The 21,918-nt window shown below is 40.3% G+C and overlaps 1 protein-coding gene across 4 annotated transcripts in view; it reads left to right on the plus strand.

Moving 5' to 3' along the window:
- The first annotated feature begins 6,341 nt into the window (after window positions 1-6,341).
- Upf2 (UPF2 regulator of nonsense mediated mRNA decay) overlaps window positions 6,342-21,918 on the plus strand; it is a 109,115-nt gene continuing 93,538 nt past the window's right edge. For all 4 annotated transcript variants that reach the window (XM_057787664.1, XM_057787665.1, XM_057787666.1 and 1 more), the window contains exons 1-3: window positions 6,342-6,420; window positions 13,860-14,236; window positions 16,558-17,337. In XM_057787664.1, the coding sequence (XP_057643647.1) occupies window positions 13,878-14,236; window positions 16,558-17,337 (1,139 nt within the window). In that variant the 5' untranslated portion in view covers window positions 6,342-6,420; window positions 13,860-13,877. The remainder of the gene's footprint in view (window positions 6,421-13,859; window positions 14,237-16,557; window positions 17,338-21,918) is intronic.

Below are 21,918 nucleotides of genomic sequence, written 5' to 3' on the forward strand. Positions count from 1 at the left end.
AGAAGTTAGGGAGCGGGACAAGGATGGGCCACTAGGCAATCAGACTCCTGATGATCTCTTCCTACTCGTTTTTATTTTATATGCATGGGTGTTTTGCCTGCATGCATTTGGCTGTGAGGCCACATTAAATCAACATGTGGATGCTAGGAATCAAACCTAACCCCTGAGCCATCTCTCCAGCCCCTGTGCACACTCACTAAAGAGTGAGTTCTCTATAGTTATGCTGGGATACCCTAAGGCAGAGTGCAGCCAGGGCTTGCTAAGGTTCACTTCTTCAGACCCTGGTCGGAGGCAGCAGGTACTGTGCTCTGAGCCCAGCTTGTTCTGAAGCACAACAGCCTTTTTCTGAGGCTAGAATGGCTCACTGCAGCCAACTGTCTTGGAATGGCACCCATAAAATCTACTCACTGTATCAACTGATCAAAGTTGACAGCTTCCTGGTGGTCCATACCCATAGTTCCAGGGAAGGGTCAGTAGCTCAGGATCATCTTTGGCTACATAATAAGTTTGAGGCCAACCAGGCCTACATGAGATCCTCCTCTGACACACGAGTACACACACAGAGAAACACCCACATGGAGAGTCGGCAGGGGTGAGAGAGAGGGCACCCCAGCTGAGGCCATTTGAGGGATGGTGCTATAGCTGAAGAGCTATTGTCAGGTGCCCCTGTCCAGATGGCAGCAATTCTAGGGGGAGGCACCATGGCCTATCAGACTGAGGACCCAGAGCACATTTGGGCCCTACAGACGGTACTTGGAATGTAGCAGTGAAGAACCCGAAGAAGAGGAGGAAAGAGGCAGGTCTGGTAGGCTGCTCCCACCAGCCCCTCAAACAAGATCCTCGACAAGAAGCTGTGGAAATGGCACCAGTGACTGAGGAAGGTATCGTTGGTCTTTGTAGTTGGTGATATCCAAGGCCAGGATCCAGGCCCTGAGGTTTCATTGCCAGACTCACCGTTAGAAGATGAAGATGCACAGGGAGCCTTAGCCCCGAACAGGCACAGAACAGATAAACCTGGTGAAAAGAATGATGTCTGGGGGAAGCCTGTCTGCACCAGGGTTCCTGTCTGGATTCATGGGGGAGATATTAGTGAGATGATAGTGAAAGCCCTTCAAGTCTGGTAAGCACGTCCTGCCTGGATGTGACCATGCTGAGGGCTTCTCTAACTGCCTGCATCCCAAGCCCTATCTCCACTCCATTCCAGAACCAGAGTGATCACTTTCCTGTATGTAACATCCTTTTCCATCTTCCCATCTCCCCTTTCAAGGCAAAATGAACTTCCGAGAGATCCACTTTATTCAGTTCTGTACATATGTTGACATTAGCCACAGCCTTAGTACATGTCACTTTGGGGAGAACAAAATGTCACACACACACACACACAAACACAAAGGTGTGTCTTTAATTGTTTTGGAAATTTTAGTTCTGAATTGTGTATGGACTATTTAATCACAGATAGCCCACACCAGGGACCTAGCAATGCAGCTAGAAAGCTCAGTAGTGAAGAAAAATTAGATGGTAGAAAACTGGCTTTCTCATCTTACCCATCTGACTGACTGGTTATTCTGTGGTACAAAATGAAATGATACTGATGGTTAGAACTGATGATCACACTCACGAACCTCTGCCGTTCGTGGCAAACATACCATTAGTGGCTACCATAACAGAAAACTCTTTCTCTCCACACCACCCTTTCATTTCAATCTTCCCCTTCAAGTTCATTATCTTAGCATGGATTCCTAGTATTTGGAGTAAAGGGATTCAGGTGCACTGGTTCCTAAGCAGTGTTAAAACAAAGAAAGTCGGGGAAAATTACAGTACTATTATTTAACCAAGATGTGATAGATACGTAACATTTTCTCTGAATTTGTCAAATGTAAATAGACTAGACATTGTTGCTGTATTTATTGGCTGTATATACTGTATATAGTCATTGTACTTAATATGTATAGTTTTCTCATATTAATTATAGCCTTCTTTATTTTAGACAAAAAGGGGAAATGTAGTGGCATTTCAATTTCATTTTAATAAATGAAGCTCGCCTGAAGATCTGAGAGTAAAACAGTCCCACCGGTCAGCCTTACAGACCAGGCAGTGGTGACACACACCTTTAATCCCAGTAGCCACACCAGTTGCCATAGAAACCGGGCGGTGCATGACTTTAATCCCAGAACTAGAGAGGATTATAAAATGGGAGGAGACAGCTCTCAGTCACAGTCTTATTTTGAGATTCCTGGAGGCAGGATCGCCATTTCGGACTGAGGTCGAGGTAAGAGCCAGTGGCTGGCTGCTCTGCTTTTCAGGTCTTCAGGTTGAACCCCAATATCAGTCTCTGGGTTTTTATTAATTGTGTTTTTGCCCTGTTTCAAAAATAAATGGGGAGTAATTAAGGAGGACATTTGGCATCAGCCTTGATCCTTCTCATATGCACTCGCACACATCCAAAATAGGATCGAGGAGAAAGTCCTTCCTAATTTCCCTCCTAGTCTACAAACTCCCTTTTACAGACACTCATTGCCTTTGCTTTGTGTTCTAACATAGAAGGTCTCTGCTTTGACTCAGGGCACCATTTTCTCCCGCACTTCCAAGTCTGTCCCTTCATTCCACCACAAGGAGCTTGCCTCTCTAGAGGCCCTTTTGCTCTCTTCTCTGTCATCAGATCTTTCCCTCCTAGTTGGATCATTTTCACTAGAACATATTCTACATTTCTCTCTCTCTCTCTCTCTCTCTCTCTCTCTCTCTCTCTCTCTCTCTCTCTCTCTCTCTTTCCTTTTGGTTTTTTCAAGACAGGGTTTCTCAGTGTAGCTCTGGCTGTCCTGGAACTTGCTCTGTAGACCAGGCTGGCCTCAAACTCAGAGATCTTGCTTCTGCCTCTCAACCGTCTGGATTAAAGGTGTGTGCCCCCACCACCCGGCCATTTATCTCATTTTATCCCAGCACTCGGGAGGCAGAGGCAGACGGATTTCTGTGAGTTCCAGCCTTGCCTGGTCTACAGAGTGAGTTCCAGAACATGTTCCAAAGTTACACAGAGAAACCTTGCCTCGAAAAACCAAACCAAACCAAACCAAACCAAACCAAACCAATCAAACAAAACACAAAGGAAAAAATAGGGATAGAGTGTAGCTTTGTGGCTGAGTACCTAGGGAGCATGTACACTACACTGGGCTTGATCCCAACACTTGGTTACAAAAATCAAACAAAATTTCAAATTCTTTTATGGCTATGTTTTTCCTACTGGTCTTCACAGTAAAATTCCCCAAAATATATATCCCCCCCATCTCCGACTTAATCTTCAACAATCCTAATATAGTTCTACCATTTTATTACCCTGCCATCTGCAAGGCCAATATGGTTTCTGAAATGAGCACTTCTCATCATGGTGTTCTCCATTTTCTCAGGGACACTGACAGCTACTCACTTTCCCTTCCTGAAACATTTCTTCCTCTGTCTTTCACGACACCAACGCTCTTACTGGTTTTCCTTTTTCTCCTTCATCTCCCATTTACAGACCCAACCTTTATATATTTAGAAGTTTCTCTGGGACTAGTCTTGAGCCTTCCTCTTCTTGTTATTTCTTGGGCAATCTTACCCATTTTTATGGTTGCACAGATAGTCCCGAATGTAACTATGGTTCAATTTAGGATATTTTACTTTATGATGGTACAAAAGTAAACTTACATTCAGTAGAAACTCATGTTTGGACTTTTGATGTCCCCCCCCCCCTCTTTTCGAGACAGGGTTTCTCTGTAGCTTTGGAGCCTATCCTAGAACTAGCCTTTGTAGACCAGGCTGGCCTCGAACTTGAACTCACAGAGATCCGCCTGCCTCTGCCTCCCGAATGCTGGGATTAAAGGCAATGTTTTTTGTTTTTTTTTTCTCAAGACAGCAAACATTAATCTGGATGCTAGGCAGCTGCAGTTCCCAGTTAATTATGTAAGTACTCATGAGATAACAATATCACTGTAAGCAAATTGTGCTGTTGAGACAGAATGTTTAGTAGGTTAAGTAGGTGAAGTATTTTCAATTTATGTTGAACATAACACAGGTTTGAAGATGATGCAACCCTGCTGTAAATGGAGCTGCATTCATGCCTAGTTGATGATTAAACTTTCATCTCTTGGGCAGAATTCATTGCTGTGTTTATATCTAGCTGGATAAGCCAGGCTTTAGTGTATTAAAATACTATGATTTGGTGCTAGGGAGCAAACCCAGGGTGGTCTGCATGCTAAGTAAATGCTCTATCACTGAGCTTTATCTTAGCTCTTCTCTTTGATCCCTGTGTTTACAAGGTTTCATAATAACATCTGCTAACAAGACATGGGTTGACTTGTTTAGGACGAGAGCTTGTTCATCACTACAGGGGCAAATCTTTCCTTTTTAAAAAGTCTTTAAAATATGTCTGTGTGCCTGGATGTATAGATGAGGCCTGCAGAGGTCTGAAAGGGTCTCAGAGGTCCTGGAACTGGAGCTAATGGTTGGTTACAAGGGAAACAAGTGATTCTAACAGATGAGCAATCAATCTCTCCAGCTCCCATTTTTTATGTTTTAAAATGGAATCCTGAGTTGGAAGCCAAGGCTTCAGGAAACAGAAGGCAATTCTCTACGCCATATCCCCAGGCCCAAGAAATAAATACTTTCTTGTTTGTTTTGAGATAAGATGTTGCTTATGTGCGCCAGGCTGGCCCCTAACTTGTCAATCCTCCTGTTTCAGTCTCCCAGGTGCTGGTATTACAGATGTGAACCACACCAGATCTGGAGCAGGTTTAAGACAGTGAGAAAAAGAAAAGTAGAGAAATGTAAGCTGTCCTCACTTGTGTGGTGTCATAGAAAAAAAACACCTCATAATTACTTATTAATGATACAGAATGGGAGCGTTCACCCCTCTCTTTTGGTACCTACCCTCCATGTGCTTGACCTAGCGGTTGTGTTGAAAAGAAAAAACACAGAAAAGGCACAATTTGAAAGAGGATTATAACGAAAGGGTATTTTTTTAAATAAGAGAAGAGGCTGGGGGTGGTGCACACCTTTAATGCCAGTACTCGGGAGGCAGAGGCAGTCAGATCTCTCTGAGTTCAAGGCCAGTCTGGTCTACAAAAAGAGGTCCAGGACTGTTACACAGGGAAACTCTGACTCGAAAAATAAATGAATTAAAATAAATAAATAAATAAATAAATAAATAAATAAACAAGAAAAGGGAAATTAATGGGCAAAGGCTGAATAAAAAGGAGCCTAGACATCTCAAGAATCCAGGCCTGTTTTGCACCTTTGGTCCTTTGGCTACGGTCCAGCCGGAGCGGAACCATATGCACATCCCCTGGCAGATTCATAATTTCAACAAAGATCGGCGGTCAGACGTACAATTACATTCACTTAGGAAAACGGTCGGTCGAGCAGTTGATTACGCATTTCAAAGTCTATTTGGTTCAAGTTCGTAACCTTGTTCCTTTAAAAAAGGGTGATTCATTCCATCGTAAAATTTAAAAAGCTTACAGTAGAGGACTTTGTAGAAGAATCATGTAGGAAAAGTCTTGACTGCGTTTCATTCTAGTTTTTCAGGTCCAACACCCACAACTGATCCTGGAAAGTCCCCCACGAGACTTTCAGTTTATTCTTATCCCTAAGACACCTCTATCCTCACCAGCCATATTCTTTAGCTTCTCCAGTTTTCAACTTCTTTAATCTTCAATCTTTTCGGTATTAGTCCAATCATCAAACTTTGCCTCCTTGAACCTCCTCCTTACTATCACACCGGGAAACTCCGCCGAGAGGAGAGTGACTAAACTTGTCCCCGACAGCGATCCGTAATTGTACTGTCCCACCACTCTCCTCCTCCTCTAGTTCCGCCCCGCCTCATTCCGGCCCCCTCCCTCCCCGCGCCACAGGAGAAGGACTTGCGCCTGCGCACCTCCAATTCAGGCGCTTTCCCTTTCCTGACGACCAATCCACTTCCCGCCTCCGGTCCTTGGAACGCTCCTCCCCTCTATCAAGGCCCAGGTTGGAGGCACTGGTCGCAGTTGGCCTAGGCAATGCCTGTATATAAAAAAAAAAGATGCACCTATCGAGAAATTCGAGCGAGTCACAGAAGAGGATGGCATATGCTTGAAAAGCTGTTATATATTTATCAGTTTCGAGTCAAGATGCGGGCTTGAATAAGACCCGAGCCCGTTAACGAGGGTCATTTTGGATTGGGCAATAGTGCGGGCAGCCTGCTCCTTTTCCTCCCCACCCTCCGCCCCGCCCCCCAGCAGCCCGGCCGCGTTGGTGAGTGGCGGGCGGGAGGGCCGACGGGCGGAGGGAGGAGGGGGAGCTGAGGGAAGGCGGGCCCTCGGCTGCGAGAGAGGTGGGGGGAGGGGAGGGGAGAGCCCGAGCGCTGGAGTTGGTGCTGGGAAACCCGGGGCTAATGTTGACAACAGGCTCTAGGTGAGTCCCAGGGAACCTCCTTCCCCTCCGCTCCAGCGCCGGGGAGGATCTGGCGCTGAGGGGTCCCGGCCTGGACTCCTACTCCCTGAGGGACCCGAGAGGCGACTCCGCACTCCAGCTGTCCGGGGGCGGCGAGCCGCGGAGGGACGAGCGGGTCGGACGTCGTTCTCCCGAGACCCCCCTCTCCCGGAGGGGCTGCTCAATGTGGGGGGATCTCTCGGCCGGGCCGGCCCGTGGCTGGCGTGAAGGGCGGCAGGAGAGATGCCTGCCCCACATGCCTGGGCCGGGCCTCGGGGCTGGAGGCGGGGGAGCCTGCTGTGGAGGGAGGAAGGTTTTCGGGGGCGTGGAGGAGTGCGGGGAGAGGCTGGGGCGAGCTCCGGACTCCGGAGGGGGAGCGTGGACAAGGAAGTGGGTCGGTGTAGAGGAGCCAGCCGAGCCCGAGAGGCTGCGGTGCTGAGGGACTGTGGGGCGAGAAGTTGGGGTTAGGGCTAGGATGGCTCCCGGGAATGGGAGTCGCGGCCGGGAAGTCTGTCGGTGGTGGGACACTGAACCACAGCGGGGGTTTGTGGGAGATGGGTGTGCGGGGAAGAGGCTTGGGGTGGACCTGCGGATGGTGGCAGTGGGGTTGTTTGGATTTACTTCCTTTTAACCAGGTAGGCTGGTTGATTCTTCGCCTCTTCCCTGAGGCTCTCAGTACTCTCTTAATAGTACTGTTGAACTTAGGGGGCGATCACATGATGATGTTTGATCTCTGGTGAACCAAGCAGCTTACAGGTTTGGGGGTACGCATGGTAGCGACTAGCCCTGCTCTCTCAAAAAACTTAAATGTACTGACTGACACATTAGACGAAAGTAAGACTGTTACTGACCCTTCTCGTTTGTCATAGTTTTTAGGTGGTCATAAAAGTCTCACACATCATCAGGAAAGCCATTTTTGTGCTGTGGTGTTTGAATGAGTCTCATATATATATATAATATATATATATTATATATATATGGACTTTGTAAAAGAATAAAGTCAGAGACTGGAAGATATCTCTGTGCTGTTCTACCTTTAGAACATTTTGAGTTCAAAACACAGGCTTGAAAGGTAAACCAGCATTCTCTTACTCTGTAGTATTTTCAGAGCAGTCTAATTGTGATTTCATACATAGACCATATGGTACTTACCAAATTACAGCTTTATTAGGGAAACACCTCCGTTCTCTGTCCTGTAGCACACTGCACTGGGATCTGTTTTACTAGTAAAATGGTTTTTACTTATTTTTGGAAGTTTAGAGTATATTTAGAAAACCAAGTAAAATAATACAGACCGAGTGCCAGGGCACTCTTTTGGGAGCTAGAAAGGTGGTTTTGAACCATGCTTTCCTTTTAAGATTGTCTGAATAAAAGTGTATTCAGCAAAGTAGTTTGTAAGAGTTAATTGTATTTCAATTTCAAGACCACTAACCTTTATGTACTTTATTTTTATGTAATAGTACATGGGAAATTTGGAAACACCTTAGGTTAATTATTTTCTGTTGTTAAAGTTTGAGTTATTAAAGTAAGAATTTAGCGTTTTGTTAAGTATGAGCTCAGTTTAATTTTTTAAAGTTGGCAAAATGCAAATATGTACTTGTTGGATTCATGTTTCTAGTGTTTATTTGGTCTTTAAAAATCCTTTGCATCTGTGAATGTAGTGGGAGAGAGAGAACTGGGTGGCCTCTAAAGCCAGTTGGGTAAACTTGGGCAGGTCACACGGCCTTCCAGCTCTCAGTGTAAAGCTGACAGTCCTGACTGTAAGGCTCTGTCATAGTGTAGTGGCCTATTCAGGGTTAAGTGTGAAAGAGAATTGACACTTATTTAATGGCTTTCTTTATGGTAGCTACTGCTCTGTGAGTTTAGTAACACCTTAAGATATGTAGCCATAGCTCCATCTTATTGGCGAATAATTAGAACAAGCAGAGAAGTTAAGTTACCTGATTTCCATAGCTAGTAAGTTACAGAGTTGGCATGCAAATCTGATATCTGACTTGAAAACCTGTTCTGTTCTCACAAGTTGCATTGTTGCCTGCACTTTTGGATACAAATTTGGTAGCTAAAATTTAGCTCTGAGACCAGCACTTAAAGATTTAATTGGGAATCTGGTTTGTCATCCTCTGAAATAGGATTTGTTTCATTTGTAATTGACTTTTATCATCTATTAGTGTAGTAGTTCTTTACAGTTTAGGTGAATATTGGAGAGTCATGAAAGTTTGGGACCCTGTTAAACTTATAAATGATGATCTTTCATGGATTTGTCAAATAAAAAGTGAGTTTGTTGATGCTTTAGAAGAATTTAAGATTTAATTTGTAAGCAACACCTTAGCTATAAATTCTGATGTTCTTTTGTTGTCTGAGAATTGTATGTTCTTGTAATCTTTGAAATATCTTGTTGATATTTCAATCATAAAATTCAATTTCCTAAAATTTTGTTGCATTTAATGACCAATACCCTTAAGTAAAATTGTGTTATTACCTTAGACATTATGTTGCTTCCTACTTTCAGCCAGTGTGTGCCAGTAAGGTAAAAACATGCAGCAAGTACTTAACCATTATCAGACACCTACTGAGATTCACAATTCTATGACTTGTCATAGTCAAGTGTCTGTGATCAAGTCTTCCATTTCTCAGGTTGGTACTCTCAGAGGGTTCACATTCCAGTTCTATCACCAGCTGTGAAGGCCTTGGTCAAGTTACTTGGTTAAGTCTCAGTTTACTCACTTATAAAATAGGGAAAACAATACCCACCTCATAAAGATTTTAGTATTGAGTGAGAAGGTACATAAAATGTTTAGTGTGATACCCGTGACTGGTTATTGGTGGTATACTGTTTGAAAGTTTATTTTATAGTGTGTTTTGAAAGTTTATTTTATACTGTGGCATTTTCACATTAACGGTGGGTATATACTGGAGAATAAGAATGTGAAAGAAGGGAGCTGAAGGAGGTGAAAACTGACTACTAAGATATCTACAAACTTTCAGTATTCTGGTCTAGGTTGTCTTGCTGGTATAATGTTTTAGTGTGTTCAAGTAAATTCCTTATTTGTTTATACTTTATATTATTGCAAATGTTTTAGCTATTAACCTGGGGTTTGTTTGCTATAATTTAAATTCTATAGTTGAAAATATATAAGAATACTGTGTATATCCAAACTACTTAATAAGACACTAAGAAGTTTAAGTAATTTTATACTTTGAAAATTAAATTGTGGTTTTCTTATATGTAACTTGTATATTATTTAGAAATTAAAACAAAAGGATTACCTAATAAATTATATGAGATAGCTAATTCTGGGTGGAGAAATGTATTTTTAGGAGACTCCTATGTTTTGGTGAGATATACAGGTTTTTTTCTTCCAGTATTTGTAGTTTCTAGTTAAGGGTGTGAGTTTGTTTAGTGTTGTTCAAATAGCACTTTTGATGGTGGAAGTGTTCAGTATCTATTATGCATGGGGAACTGCGATGAAATGTGGTGGTCCTGAGGAACTGAATTACAGGTTCTGTGTTTAAGTGACTTAGTGCTGTGGGTCCTCAGTCACTGATACTCTTTTTCCTCAGGAGCATTTCTTAATACCTGGAGTCATTTTTGTTGTCATACTGAGGAGGGACTGTTGCATTACTAGATGGGAGGTGCAGAGGTGCTTAGCTGCTTCAGGGATATAGGATAACCTTTGAGTTTTACAAAGAGGCTGGGGATACAGCTCAGTGGTAGAGGGCTTACCTTTTGGACAGAAAGCCTGGGTTTCATTTCTATCACTGCTAAACAAACAAAAAACAAAAGAACACCAGGCCTATTCAAAATGGTAATAGTGCTGAGGTTTAGAAGCTCCTGGGCTACAGGCTACTTACCCTATTGACAAATATAGAACAGAATATACAGATATATTAATATATAATATATAATGTTTATAAATATTGCCTTGTACTAATGAGATTGTAAGCCTGGTCTAATTTGAGGTGATAAAAAAAAAAGTTTGAAGAGATTATAATAATGGGGTAAAATTTGTGAATCTTCTATTCTCTGTCCATTGATTTGTAGGTAGCAAGAGTTTTTCCTTTGTACTTATTCTCTTGTGTAAACACATCCCATGAATATTGTATAAACAGTAAAACAGTATCTTTCTCTCCTCCCTTGTATTTTGGGGGTGCTGAGGGTTGGACCAGGACATTGCTCATGCTAGATAGTATTCCCCTCTATGAGCTATGATCACAGCAAAAGCGACAAACTTGCTTGCTTGTTTAATTATGCCAAGGATCAAATTCAGAACCTAAAGTGTGCTTAGCACTCTTCTACTGAGCTGCATCTCCAATGTTCAAGTTTCTTATTTCTTTAAAAGCTTAAAAAGTTATTTACTTATTTATTTAGTGTATGTGGAGGTCAGATGCCAACTTGTAAGAATTGGGTCTCTCCTTCCACCATGTAGGTTCCTGGAATGGTCAGACTTGGTAGCAAATACCTTTACCCAATGAGCCACCTTGCCAACCTATCTTTTTTTTTTTTTTTTTTAAGTTAGGGACTTAATCGTATAGTGAAAGCTGGTGTGCAATTCACTATATAACATTAGCGGACCTTTCTTTTTTATATACATTTTTAATGGATATTTATTGAGCTTTACATTTTTCTCTGCTCCCTTCCCTTCCTCTCCCCCCCCCTTCAGTCCTCCCCCAAGGTCCCCATGCTCCCAATTTACTCAGGAGATCTTGTCTTTTTCTACTTTCTACTTCCCATGTAGATTAGATCTATGGAAGTCTCTCTTAGTGTCCACATTGTTGTCTATGTTCTCTGGGATTGTGGTTTGTAGGTTGGCTTTCTTTGCTTTATGTTTAAAAACCACCTATGAGTGAGTACATGTGATACTTGTTTTTCTGTGTCTGGGTTACCTCACTCAAAATAATGTTTTCTAGCTCCATTCATTTTCCTGCAAAATTCAAGATGTTATTTTTATCTGCCGTGTAGTACTCCATTGTGTAGCTGTACCACATTTTCCTTATTTATTCTTTGGTCAAGGGGCATTTAGGTTGTTTCCAGGTCCTGGCTATGACAAACAAAGCTGCTATGAACATAGTTGGGCAATGTCCTTGTGGCACAATTGAGCATCCTTAGGATATATACCCCAAAGTGGTATTACTGGGTCTTGAGGAAGGCTGTTTCCTAATTTTCTGAGAAATCGCCACAATGACATCCAAAGGGGTTTTATCAGCTTGCATTCCCACCTGCAATGCCTAAGTGTTCCATTTTCCCCACAACCTCTCCAGCATACTTTTTTTTTTTTTTTTTTTTAAGATTTTTATTTATTATGTATATAGGTTTCTTCCTTCATGTATCCTGCAGTACAGAAGAGGACACCAGATCTTATCACAGATGGTTGTGAGCCACCATGTGGTTGCTGGGAATTGAACTCAGGACCTCTGGAAGAGCAGCCAGTGCTCTATTCCTCTGAGCCATCTCTCCAGCCACCAGCATACGTTTTTGATTTTGGCCATTTTTTCAGATGTAAGATGAAATCTCAGAGTTGTTTTGATTTGCATTTCTCTGATGACTAAGGATGTTGAACATTTCCTTAAATGTCTTTCAGTGATTTTAGATTCCTCTGTTGAGAGTTCTCTGTTTAGGTCTGTACTCCATTTTTTATTGGATTATGTGTTCTTTTGGTGTCCAGTTTCTTGAGTTCTTTGTATATTTTGGAGCTCAGACCTCTCTGTCTGATGTGGGGTTAGTGAAGATCTTTTCCTATTCTGTAGGCTGTTGTTTTGTCTTGTTGTCTGTGTCCTTTGCTTTACAGAAGCTTTTCAGTTTCAGGAGGTCCCATTTATTAATTGTTTCTCTCAGTGTCTCTGCTGCTGGGGTTCTATTTAGGAAGTGGTTCCCTGTTCTTTCTTTTTTTAAAAAAATTTTTTATCATTTATCTTTATTTTATGTGCATTGGTGTGAAGGTGTCAGATCCCCTGGAACTGGATTTTCAGACAGTTGTGAACTGCCATGTGGGTGCTGGGAATTGAACCTGGGTCCTCTGGAAGAGCAATCAGTGCTCTTAACTGCTGAGCCATTTCTCCAGCCCCTCAAGTGTACTTTCTACTTTGTCTTCTATAAGGTTCAGTGGGGCTGGCTTTATGGTGAAGTTTTTACTCCTTTTGGACTTGAGTTTTGTGCATAGTGATAAATATGGGTCTATTTTCATTCTTCTGCAAGTTGATATCTAGTTATGCCAGCACCACTTGTTAAATATACTTTCTTTTTTCCATTTGATATTTTTTGCTTCTTTATCAAAGATTGGGTGTTTGAAGATGTGTGGATTGATATCCGGGTTTTCTATTCAGTTCCATTGGTCCTCCTGTCTGTTCTTATGCCAATACCAGGCTGTTTTTAGTACTGTAGCTCTGTAGTAGAGTTTGAAGTCAGGGATTGTGATGCCTCCAGACGTTCTTTTATTGCTCAGGATTGTTTTGGCTATCCTGTGTTTTTTTGCTTTTCCATATGAAGTGAGTACCATTCTTTCGAGGTCTTTGAAGAATTTTACTGGGATTTTGATGGGCATTGCATTGAAACACTAGCGGACCTCTTAACTCAGGGCAGTTTTCTGCCTTGGCCTCCTGGGTATTGCTCTTAACACATTTAAAAAACTTGGGTTAGCTAGGTGGTGATGGTGACGGTTCATGCCTTTAATCCTAGCTTTCTGGAAGCAGAGACAGGCCGATCTCTTTGAGTTCTAGGCAAGCCTGGACTACAAGAGTTAGTTCCAGGACAGCAAGGCTTTACAGAGAATCCTTGTCTCAAAAAAAATCAATAAAAGAAGAAAAGGAAAAAAAAACCCAAAAACTGGGGGGGGGGGTGTTAAAACTTACTCATGATGTTTCCAGTTTCAGTGCTGAATTATTTTGGAGTTGGAGCTAGATGTGTTTAGAAGTTCCAAATGCTGTGCTACAACTCTTTTGTTATGCTTTAGTTTTTGAGACTTGGTCTCTCAAGCCCTGGTTGTCCTGGAACTTGTATACCAAGCAGCCTAGAATTCAGGGAGATCTCCCAGCCTCTGCCTCCCAAGTGTTGAGATAAAAGTGTGTACCACCATGCCTGATCCACTTTTATGCTTGAATTTGAATATTTTCTTAAATAGAGAGTAAAAACCAAACCAAACAAAAATCCTTAGATATAGGAGTAACTAATAATGATAAAACATGGAATGTAACCAACAGTTTTTTTTGGGTGCTGGAGATCGAAGTCTTGTGCATGCTAGGCAAGGTCTTTACCACCAATACACCCTAGTCCCCAAGACATTATTTTTCATCACAGAAATATTACTTTGAATGCATTTTAAAATTTTATAGTTGCCAAGCTTCATATGTTTTGTTTAAAATATAGTGTCATATCATTAAATAAAAGCCATTCTGCCCACAGTACTGACATTCTTTTACTCCTACAGATTGTCCTGGGTCACATAATGCCAGCTGAGCGTAAAAAGTCAGCAAGTATGGAAGAAAAAGACTCTTTACTAAACAACAAGGAGAAAGACTGCAGTGAAAGGCGGCCAGTGAGCAGCAAGGAGAAACCAAAAGACGATCTCAAGATCCCTGCCAAGAAGGAGGTCAGTAAAATCCCTGAAGACAAAAAGAAGAAACTTGAAGAAGATAAGAGAAAAAAGGAAGACAAGGAACGCAAGAAAAAAGAGGAAGAAAAGGCAAAGGCAGAAGAAGAATTAAAGAAGAAGGAGGAGGAAGAAAAGAAGAAACACGAAGAAGAGCGAAAAAAGCAGGAAGAGCAGGCCAAACGGCAACAAGAAGAAGCAGCTGCTCAGCTGAAGTAAGAAACCTTAGTTATAGTGTGATGGAGTGAGAGTAGATGATTGTTTCAGAAAACATGCTGCCTGCAACTTCTTGAGGTTTGGGAGGATGTTAACTTGTTTTATTAGTTCTCCCAATCAGGGGCATGTTTGAGGTGCTTTAAGTGTTGCAGTCTTTAATGTTTATGAGATCTAGGGTGATCTGAGTTTTGTTTGTGAAAGCTTTTATCATGGTCATGAAACTTCCCCCTGTCCTCTCAGTGAACCTTCTACATAGTGACAAGTACTCTTCAACTAAGAAGTACTTTGCAATACACTTTACAAACTCTCAGTCTCTCATTTATTATACACACACACACATATATAAACTATTTTTTAATGTGCTTATGTGAGTGTATATATCATGTGTGCAAGTGACCCAGGAAGCCAGAAGAGGGTTTCAAAACCTTTGGAGCTGTGCTTACAGGTTATGTATGGGTCCTAGGAACCAAACTTGGTCCTCTGGGAGAATGACAAGTTCTCTTAACCGCCAGTCTCAGTCTCTCCCTTACTGCTTAATTCTTTGTGTGTGTGGGTTTTTTTTTTTTTTTTTTTTTTTTTTTTTTTTTGAGACAGGGTTTCTCTGTAGCTTTGGAGCCTGTCCTGGAACTAGCTCTTGTAGACCAGGCTGGTCTCGAACTCATAGAGATCCACCTGCCTCTCCTCCTGAGTGCTGAGATTAAAGGCATGTGCCACATCACCTGGCTTTCAGTCTCTCTCTTTTTAATGAGAAGTTTGGAAGGCAGGAATGTCCACAACCATAATTCTTAAGAATTTCTTGCTTATTTATTTTCTTCCAAAGCTAATTTTTAATCAGACTCAGTTGTCAGGCTTGTATAGGAAGTACTTTTACCTGCTGACCCATCTAGTTGAAGTTGTAATTGGTAAACATACTTGATTTCACAAGTTTACCAAGTAAACTTTGATGTTTATGAGAGGAGATGGATGTGGTCATGTTAGGATGATTTGGTTTATTTTGTTTGGACATGTTAATTAGTATAGCCAAAAGGGGTCTTTTGATTGCAGTACTTTAGTAATTTGATAGCTGGACTGTGGTAGTCAGTCTCAGAGGGAGGAAATGGTAAAATAAGGGAATAGAATTTATAAGGGAATAGACCTTGGTGCCTAGCTTTAGGAATGTAATCTAATGGTTTAGTATGTAGAGGGAATGGGAGAGAAAGGTAAGAAAAAAACTGGTGGTACCATATTTGCCTTGCTCCTTAAGTTATGTTTTTTTTTTTCTTTTTATTGATGTTCATTTAAAAAGTTCGGATTTCATTTTTATTTTATTTATATGAGTACTTGCCAACTTGTATGTCTGTATACCACATGCATGCAATGTCTTTGGAAGCCTGAAAAGAGCAGCAAATCAGGGACTGACATTCCAAATTGTTGTGAGCTGACATATGGGTCCTGGGAATTGAGCCTGGGTCCTCTGGAAGACTAGCCAGTGCTTCTAACTTTAACTTTGAGTCATCTCTCCAGCCCAGAATCCTCTTTTTTTGGGGGGTTGGGGGGCAGGTTTTTAATGTAACTCAGGTTGTCCTTTACTAATTATTTGATAAATGCTGGGTATGGAAAAGCAATTCTTAACAATTCATATAATTGTTTTATATAAATATATATATTTATTTAAATATATTTTATAATGGTTGTTCTCCCCCCCCCCCCCCCGCCGCCCCGCCCGAGACAGGGTTTCTCTGTAGCTTTGAGCCTGTCCTTGTAGACCGGGCTGGCCTCCAGCTCACAGAGATCTGCCTGCCTCTGCCTCCTATTGCTGGGATTAAAGGCGTGAGCCACCACCGCCCAGCTATAATGGTTGTTCTTTAACGGAAATGTTTCTTGTATGAATGTTTTTCTGTTTGCCCAGTGCTTCTGTTAAACATTTGATATCATTCCCAGGCATATCACTTTATATTTTACATATTGAACGTTATGTCTTAATCAGTTGAACTTATAAATTGGCGGAATGATTAACAATTTGGATTAGTTTAAAATCCTACCACAGTAGGTGTCAAGATTTACTGTGCTATTGTTACATTGTCGTTAACAAGATACCTTTGAAATAATGAAAGAGGTGGTGCATGCAGCTCCACAGTACAATACTTGCCCAGCATACTTAAGGTCCAAGGTTCTGCAGTTCCGCAAGACAAAAAAATAAAGTAGTGGAAGGTCTTTTTTGCACCTTTTGTACATCTTGGATTCTTATACTTAGATCATAGTTTTTCATTGGCTTTTACTCTTGATTTATAAATGATGCTCCAAAATGTATATTTTTATTTGTGTTTTGTCTTCTACATAGAGAGAAAGAAGAATCCCTTCAGCTTCATCAGGAAGCTTGGGAACGGCATCAGTTACGAAAGGAACTCCGCAGCAAGAACCAAAATGCTCCAGACAACCGACCAGAGGAAAACTTCTTTAGCCGCCTAGATTCGAGCTTAAAGAAAAATACTGCTTTTGTCAAGAAACTAAAAACAATTACGGAACAACAGAGAGATTCCTTGTCTCATGATTTTAATGGCCTGAATTTAAGCAAATATATTGCAGAAGCTGTAGCTTCCATTGTGGAAGCAAAACTAAAAATCTCTGATGTGAACTGTGCCGTGCACCTCTGCTCTCTCTTTCACCAGCGGTATGCTGACTTCGCGCCTTCACTTCTACAGGTGTGGAAAAAACATTTTGAAGCAAGGAAAGAGGAGAAAATGCCTAACATTACCAAGCTAAGAACTGACTTGCGTTTCATTGCAGAATTGACAATAGTGGGAATTTTCACTGACAAGGAAGGTCTTTCCTTGATCTATGAACAGCTAAAAAGTATTATTAATGCTGATCGAGAATCCCACACTCATGTTTCTGTGGTGATTAGCTTCTGTCGTCATTGTGGAGATGATATTGCTGGACTCATACCAAGGAAAGTCAAGAGTGCTGCAGAGAAGTTTAATTTGAACTTTCCTCCTAGTGAGATAATTAGTCCTGAGAAGCAACAGCCTTTCCAGAATCTTTTAAAAGAGTACTTTACGTCTTTGACCAAACACCTGAAAAGGGACCACAGGGAGCTTCAGAATACTGAGAGGCAAAACAGGTGATTTTCAAATGTTTCTCAGAATTGAGAATTTATTGTGGAGCTCATACTTAAAATGTTTAATCTTTATGCCACTGATAGAACTTATGGGAAAGGTCTTCTTACAGGTGATTTCTTAGTATTCCAGGGAAATTTCAACAGTATCATAGTCTTAAGTACTCATGTGTAAATTTGACTCTTGGATTAGATTTTCTGATTTCAAAAGAAACCTGGCAAGAAGGTGGTAATTTTTGCTTTGTTGATATGTTTTCTACCTGTGAGGTGTGTGTATGTGTGTGTGTATATATATCTGTATATCTCTATACATATATATATATATATTATAGATAGATAGAGATATACATATATATCAAAACAAAAATCTCACTAATGTAAATTTTCTGTTTGTCACTTTAACTGACCTGCCATTACTTTTCTGTTTCAGTGTGTCTCTTAACAGGTTTGCTTTCATTGTTTTATATTTTAAGTCATTAATGTCACTGCTACCACTTGCTCTTGTAAAGAAAATGAGTCAGTCATTCGTTAGCAGTGATTTTTGAGAGACAGTGTATGAAGTTAGCTGTGAAAAGACTTGCTGGATAAGTTTTAAAGTCCTTTGATAGGACTCTTCGTGGGGGCTGTTATTTACAATTTGAAACAAGTCATATATCTGTGGTCATTGATAAAATGACCCTTTAAGAACCAATTAAACTATATGCTTAGGAGTCTAGAATTTCTATTGATCAACAACTAATGAGGAGGCATATTTTTGTCTGTCCTCCTGATCTGCAGTGGGGGAGGAATGGTGTAAGTAATTACCCCTGGAAGATGCTTGATTTAACCAGAAAGACAAATGATTGTGTATGACAATAGTACAGGTTCAGGTTGATGTTAGACTGTGTGAGAAATCCTAGTGACCAAAGGTCACTCAGGTGAGAAATAGACTCTCTGGGCAACATAGCAAATGGAAACAGAATTACCATTCTAGTTTGTGCTTTTGAATGTTACTTATCACATATTTAAGTTTCTTAATTATGATTTGCATAATGCTTTGTTATTCTCATCCTACCTAATATTTCTTCCTAATACATTGCAACTGACTTTGTAAATATAACAATTGTTGAGTTTTACTGACTTCTTCATGGTTTTATTGGTTTCTTTGTAGTTTATGCATTTAGTTTTAGCCTTATAGCATCCTAGTAGAGAGAAACTACAGTGATTTAATGCCAGAATGAGCCATGTGTCTCTGATTCCTGACTTCAATTGCACATTTTATGATTGCTTTCTTTTTTCAGGACAACTATCTTCAATTCTGCACTCTTTAATCGTCTTCAAACACTCTCACTATCTATCCTTCGGACATTCATTTTTGATTCATTCTTTTCTGTGATCAAAATTGCTTTTTTTTTTTTTTTGCTGTCTTGTCATTTGTCTTTTTTTTTTTTTTTAATGTATTTAATGTGCACTGGTGTTTTGTCATTCTCTACTTTGTGTGAGGGTTTCGGGTCCCTGGCACTGAAGGTCCAAACAGTTGTGAGCTGCATGTGGTTGCTGGGAATTGAATTCAGGACCTCTGGAAGAGCAGCCAGTGCTCTTAACCACTGAGCCATCTCTTCAGCCCCTTGTCTTTTGTTAGGCCTTTTTTACACTGAAGCCTGATTCTCAAATGGACTGGTTTTTGTTTTGTTTTGTTTTGTTTTTGAGACAGTGTCTCACTAGGTCGCCTTGACTGACTTCAAGCTTGCTATGTAGATCAGACTGGCCTTGAACACATAGAGATCACTGGTCTCATTCTCCTAGTGCTGGGACTAAAGGTGTGCCCTACTACACCTGGTTCAAATGGTCTACAAGAGCTAGTTCCAGGACAGGCTCCAAAACCACAGAGAAACCCTGTCTCGAAAAACCAAAAAAAAACAAAACAAAAAAAAAAAAAAAAAAAAAAAAACAAATGATTTACTTTTAAGGTAGTTCTTTACTTTGACCTGGTTAGTGCATTGATTTTTACCCTGAATACATATTTGCTGAACTCTTTAGTTTTTAAGGTTTTATCTCACTGTTTGCTTAATTTAGATTTATTTAGATGATTTAATATGCTAATTAACTCAATGATTTTGCAGATGGTTTTATGTGTGTTATTAAGTGCTCAGTTTAGTAAATGGGTTGCTTGTTTTGTGTAGCCCTGGCTGTCCTGAAATTAGCTCTTTAGATGAGACTTGCCTTGAACTCATAGAAATCCTCTTGTCTTTGCTTTCCAAGTGCTGAGATTAAAGTCATGTGAAAAGTCATGTTATGAACTTTAGTTTCTCTTAGGTATGATATCCTAGAAAACTGATTAATAAACTGGCTAATACTTTAGACTCAAATGTAAATTTTATTTATTTATTTATTTATTTATTTATTTATTTATTTATTTATTTATGATTTTCGAGACAGGGTTTCTCTGTAGCTTTTGGTTCCTGTCCTGGAACTAGCTCTTGTAGACCAGGCTGGCCTCGAACTCACAGAGATCCGCCTGCCTCTGCCTCCTGAATGCTGGGATTAAAGGCGTGTGCCACCACCGCCTGGCTAATTAAATTTTTTAAAAGCCATTATTCAGTGTCTTAGGAAAATCAAATGTACTATTTTCAGTCTAAGATCATAAATGCTCTTGGTCATTTTGCTGTTTAAGTTGATAGAAATCACTGTTCTGAAAGCTTATGAAATTTCACCTTTGTGCATTAATATTTATACTTAAAATTTTTTTGTTGTCTTTTGGGGTCAATCTTACTGTGTAACCCACCCTGCTCTCTAGCTCAAGATTCTCTTTATTTCTACCTTCCAAATATTGATGTTTTCTTAAAGACACTGGAATGAATGGCTATGAGTAACAATGAGTTTTCTAACGTCTTTTCTTTCCTTCATATGTGGGCCTATGATATATGCATTAATACTTGCTACTACTTTTTTTTTGGTTTTTTTTTTTTTTTTTTTTTTTGGTTTTTCAAGACAGGGTTTCTCTGTGTAGTTCTGGCTGTCCAGAAACTTGCTCCTGTGGACAGGCTGCTCTCAAACTCATAGAGATCCACCTGCCTCTGCCTCCTGAGAGCTGGAGTTAAAGGCTGTGCCACCACCACCTGGCAGCATTAGTACTGCTTCTTACCTCTGAAGAATGTACTGCTTTGACTAGCAGTGCAGTTGACTTTAGAGTAAGGTAAATTTTGACAAATTTGAATTACAACTGTTTTTTTACTTTAAAAATACCATGTTTTATTATACATTTTGCTTAAGGGATCTCAAGCAGCCTTTGGAAGTGACAGCATGTATAGATTTTAAAAATAATATTTACCAATTGGAGTTAATAGCTTTATGATTGGTAAATTTGCCTTCTGTTGTAGTCAGTGGTCATTTTGTTATAGAAGTCTTAGTAGTTTTTGACATCTAATAAAATTGAAGAAATACTTAATTTTTGGTAAATATAATGTTATAGTTAACAGAAATTTTTTTTAGTAGAGTGAAATAATATATTCAAATATTAAGTAATAATTTTCAGTACTCACCATTTTTTTTTCTTTGGTGTTGGAACAAAAGCCAGGGTTTATGCAGGTACTTCTACCACCAGCCCCTAAAGCAACGCTTTTCAGCCTGTGGGCCATGACCCCTTTGGGAAAGTTGAACTACCCTTTTACAGGGTAAGACTTGTAAGATGCCTCAGACCATCTGAAAATGTAGATATTTACATTACAGTTCATAACAGTAGCAAGATTACAGTTATGAAGTAGCAGTGAAAATAGTTTTATGGTCAGGGGCTATATTAAAGGTCTTAGCATTAGGAAGGTTGAGAACCACTGCCCTGAAGTATATTGACCCTTCACCACCCTGGTAATTGATGTAAAGAGTAGCAAGTTTTGCTTTAGCACCTTTAAATTAATTCTGTTCTGATTGCTCATATCACTGGCAATAAGAGATTTGATTTTAAAGTTTAGTCTAAGATGTAATGGAATCAAGCATTCCCCTTATCCATTGCTAATAAAATCAGAGTAGTATTACTTTGACTAATGGTTTTTTTTTTTTTTTTTTTTTTTTTTTTTTGAGACAGGGTTTCTCTGTAGCTTTGGAGCCTGTCCTGGAACTCCCTTTGTAGACCAGGCTGGCTTCGAACTCACAGAGATCCGCCTGCCTCTGCCTCCCAAGTGCTGGGATTAAAGACATGCGCCACCACCGCCCGGCTACTTTGACTAATGTTGAAACTTGAATATACTGATTTAAAATTAAGTAATGCTTTTACTCTGATTTCCTTCAAGAAAGTTTTACTTATTCTTACAGTTTGATCAGTTTGTAATATTTACACACTATTAAAATATTATGCCAGACGTAGTAGCACAGGCCTTTAATCTTAGGCAAAGGCAGGTGGATCTCTGTGGGTTGGAGGGCAGCTTGATCTAAAGAGTGAGTTCCAGGACAGCCAGACAGTATCTGTATTTGAAGGTGACTGATGGAGGAATTTTAGGACTTGCCTGAGGTAATGTGAATGGCCAAGGACAAAGTCAGGTTCTTTGTCTCAGTGCTGTATTTCTCAAAGCTATAGTACCCGTTGTTGTCACTAGTACTGTTACTTACTATCAA

This window comes from Chionomys nivalis, chromosome 13 (assembly GCF_950005125.1).
Source record: "Chionomys nivalis chromosome 13, mChiNiv1.1, whole genome shotgun sequence".
NCBI classification, from domain to species: domain Eukaryota; kingdom Metazoa; phylum Chordata; class Mammalia; order Rodentia; family Cricetidae; genus Chionomys; species Chionomys nivalis.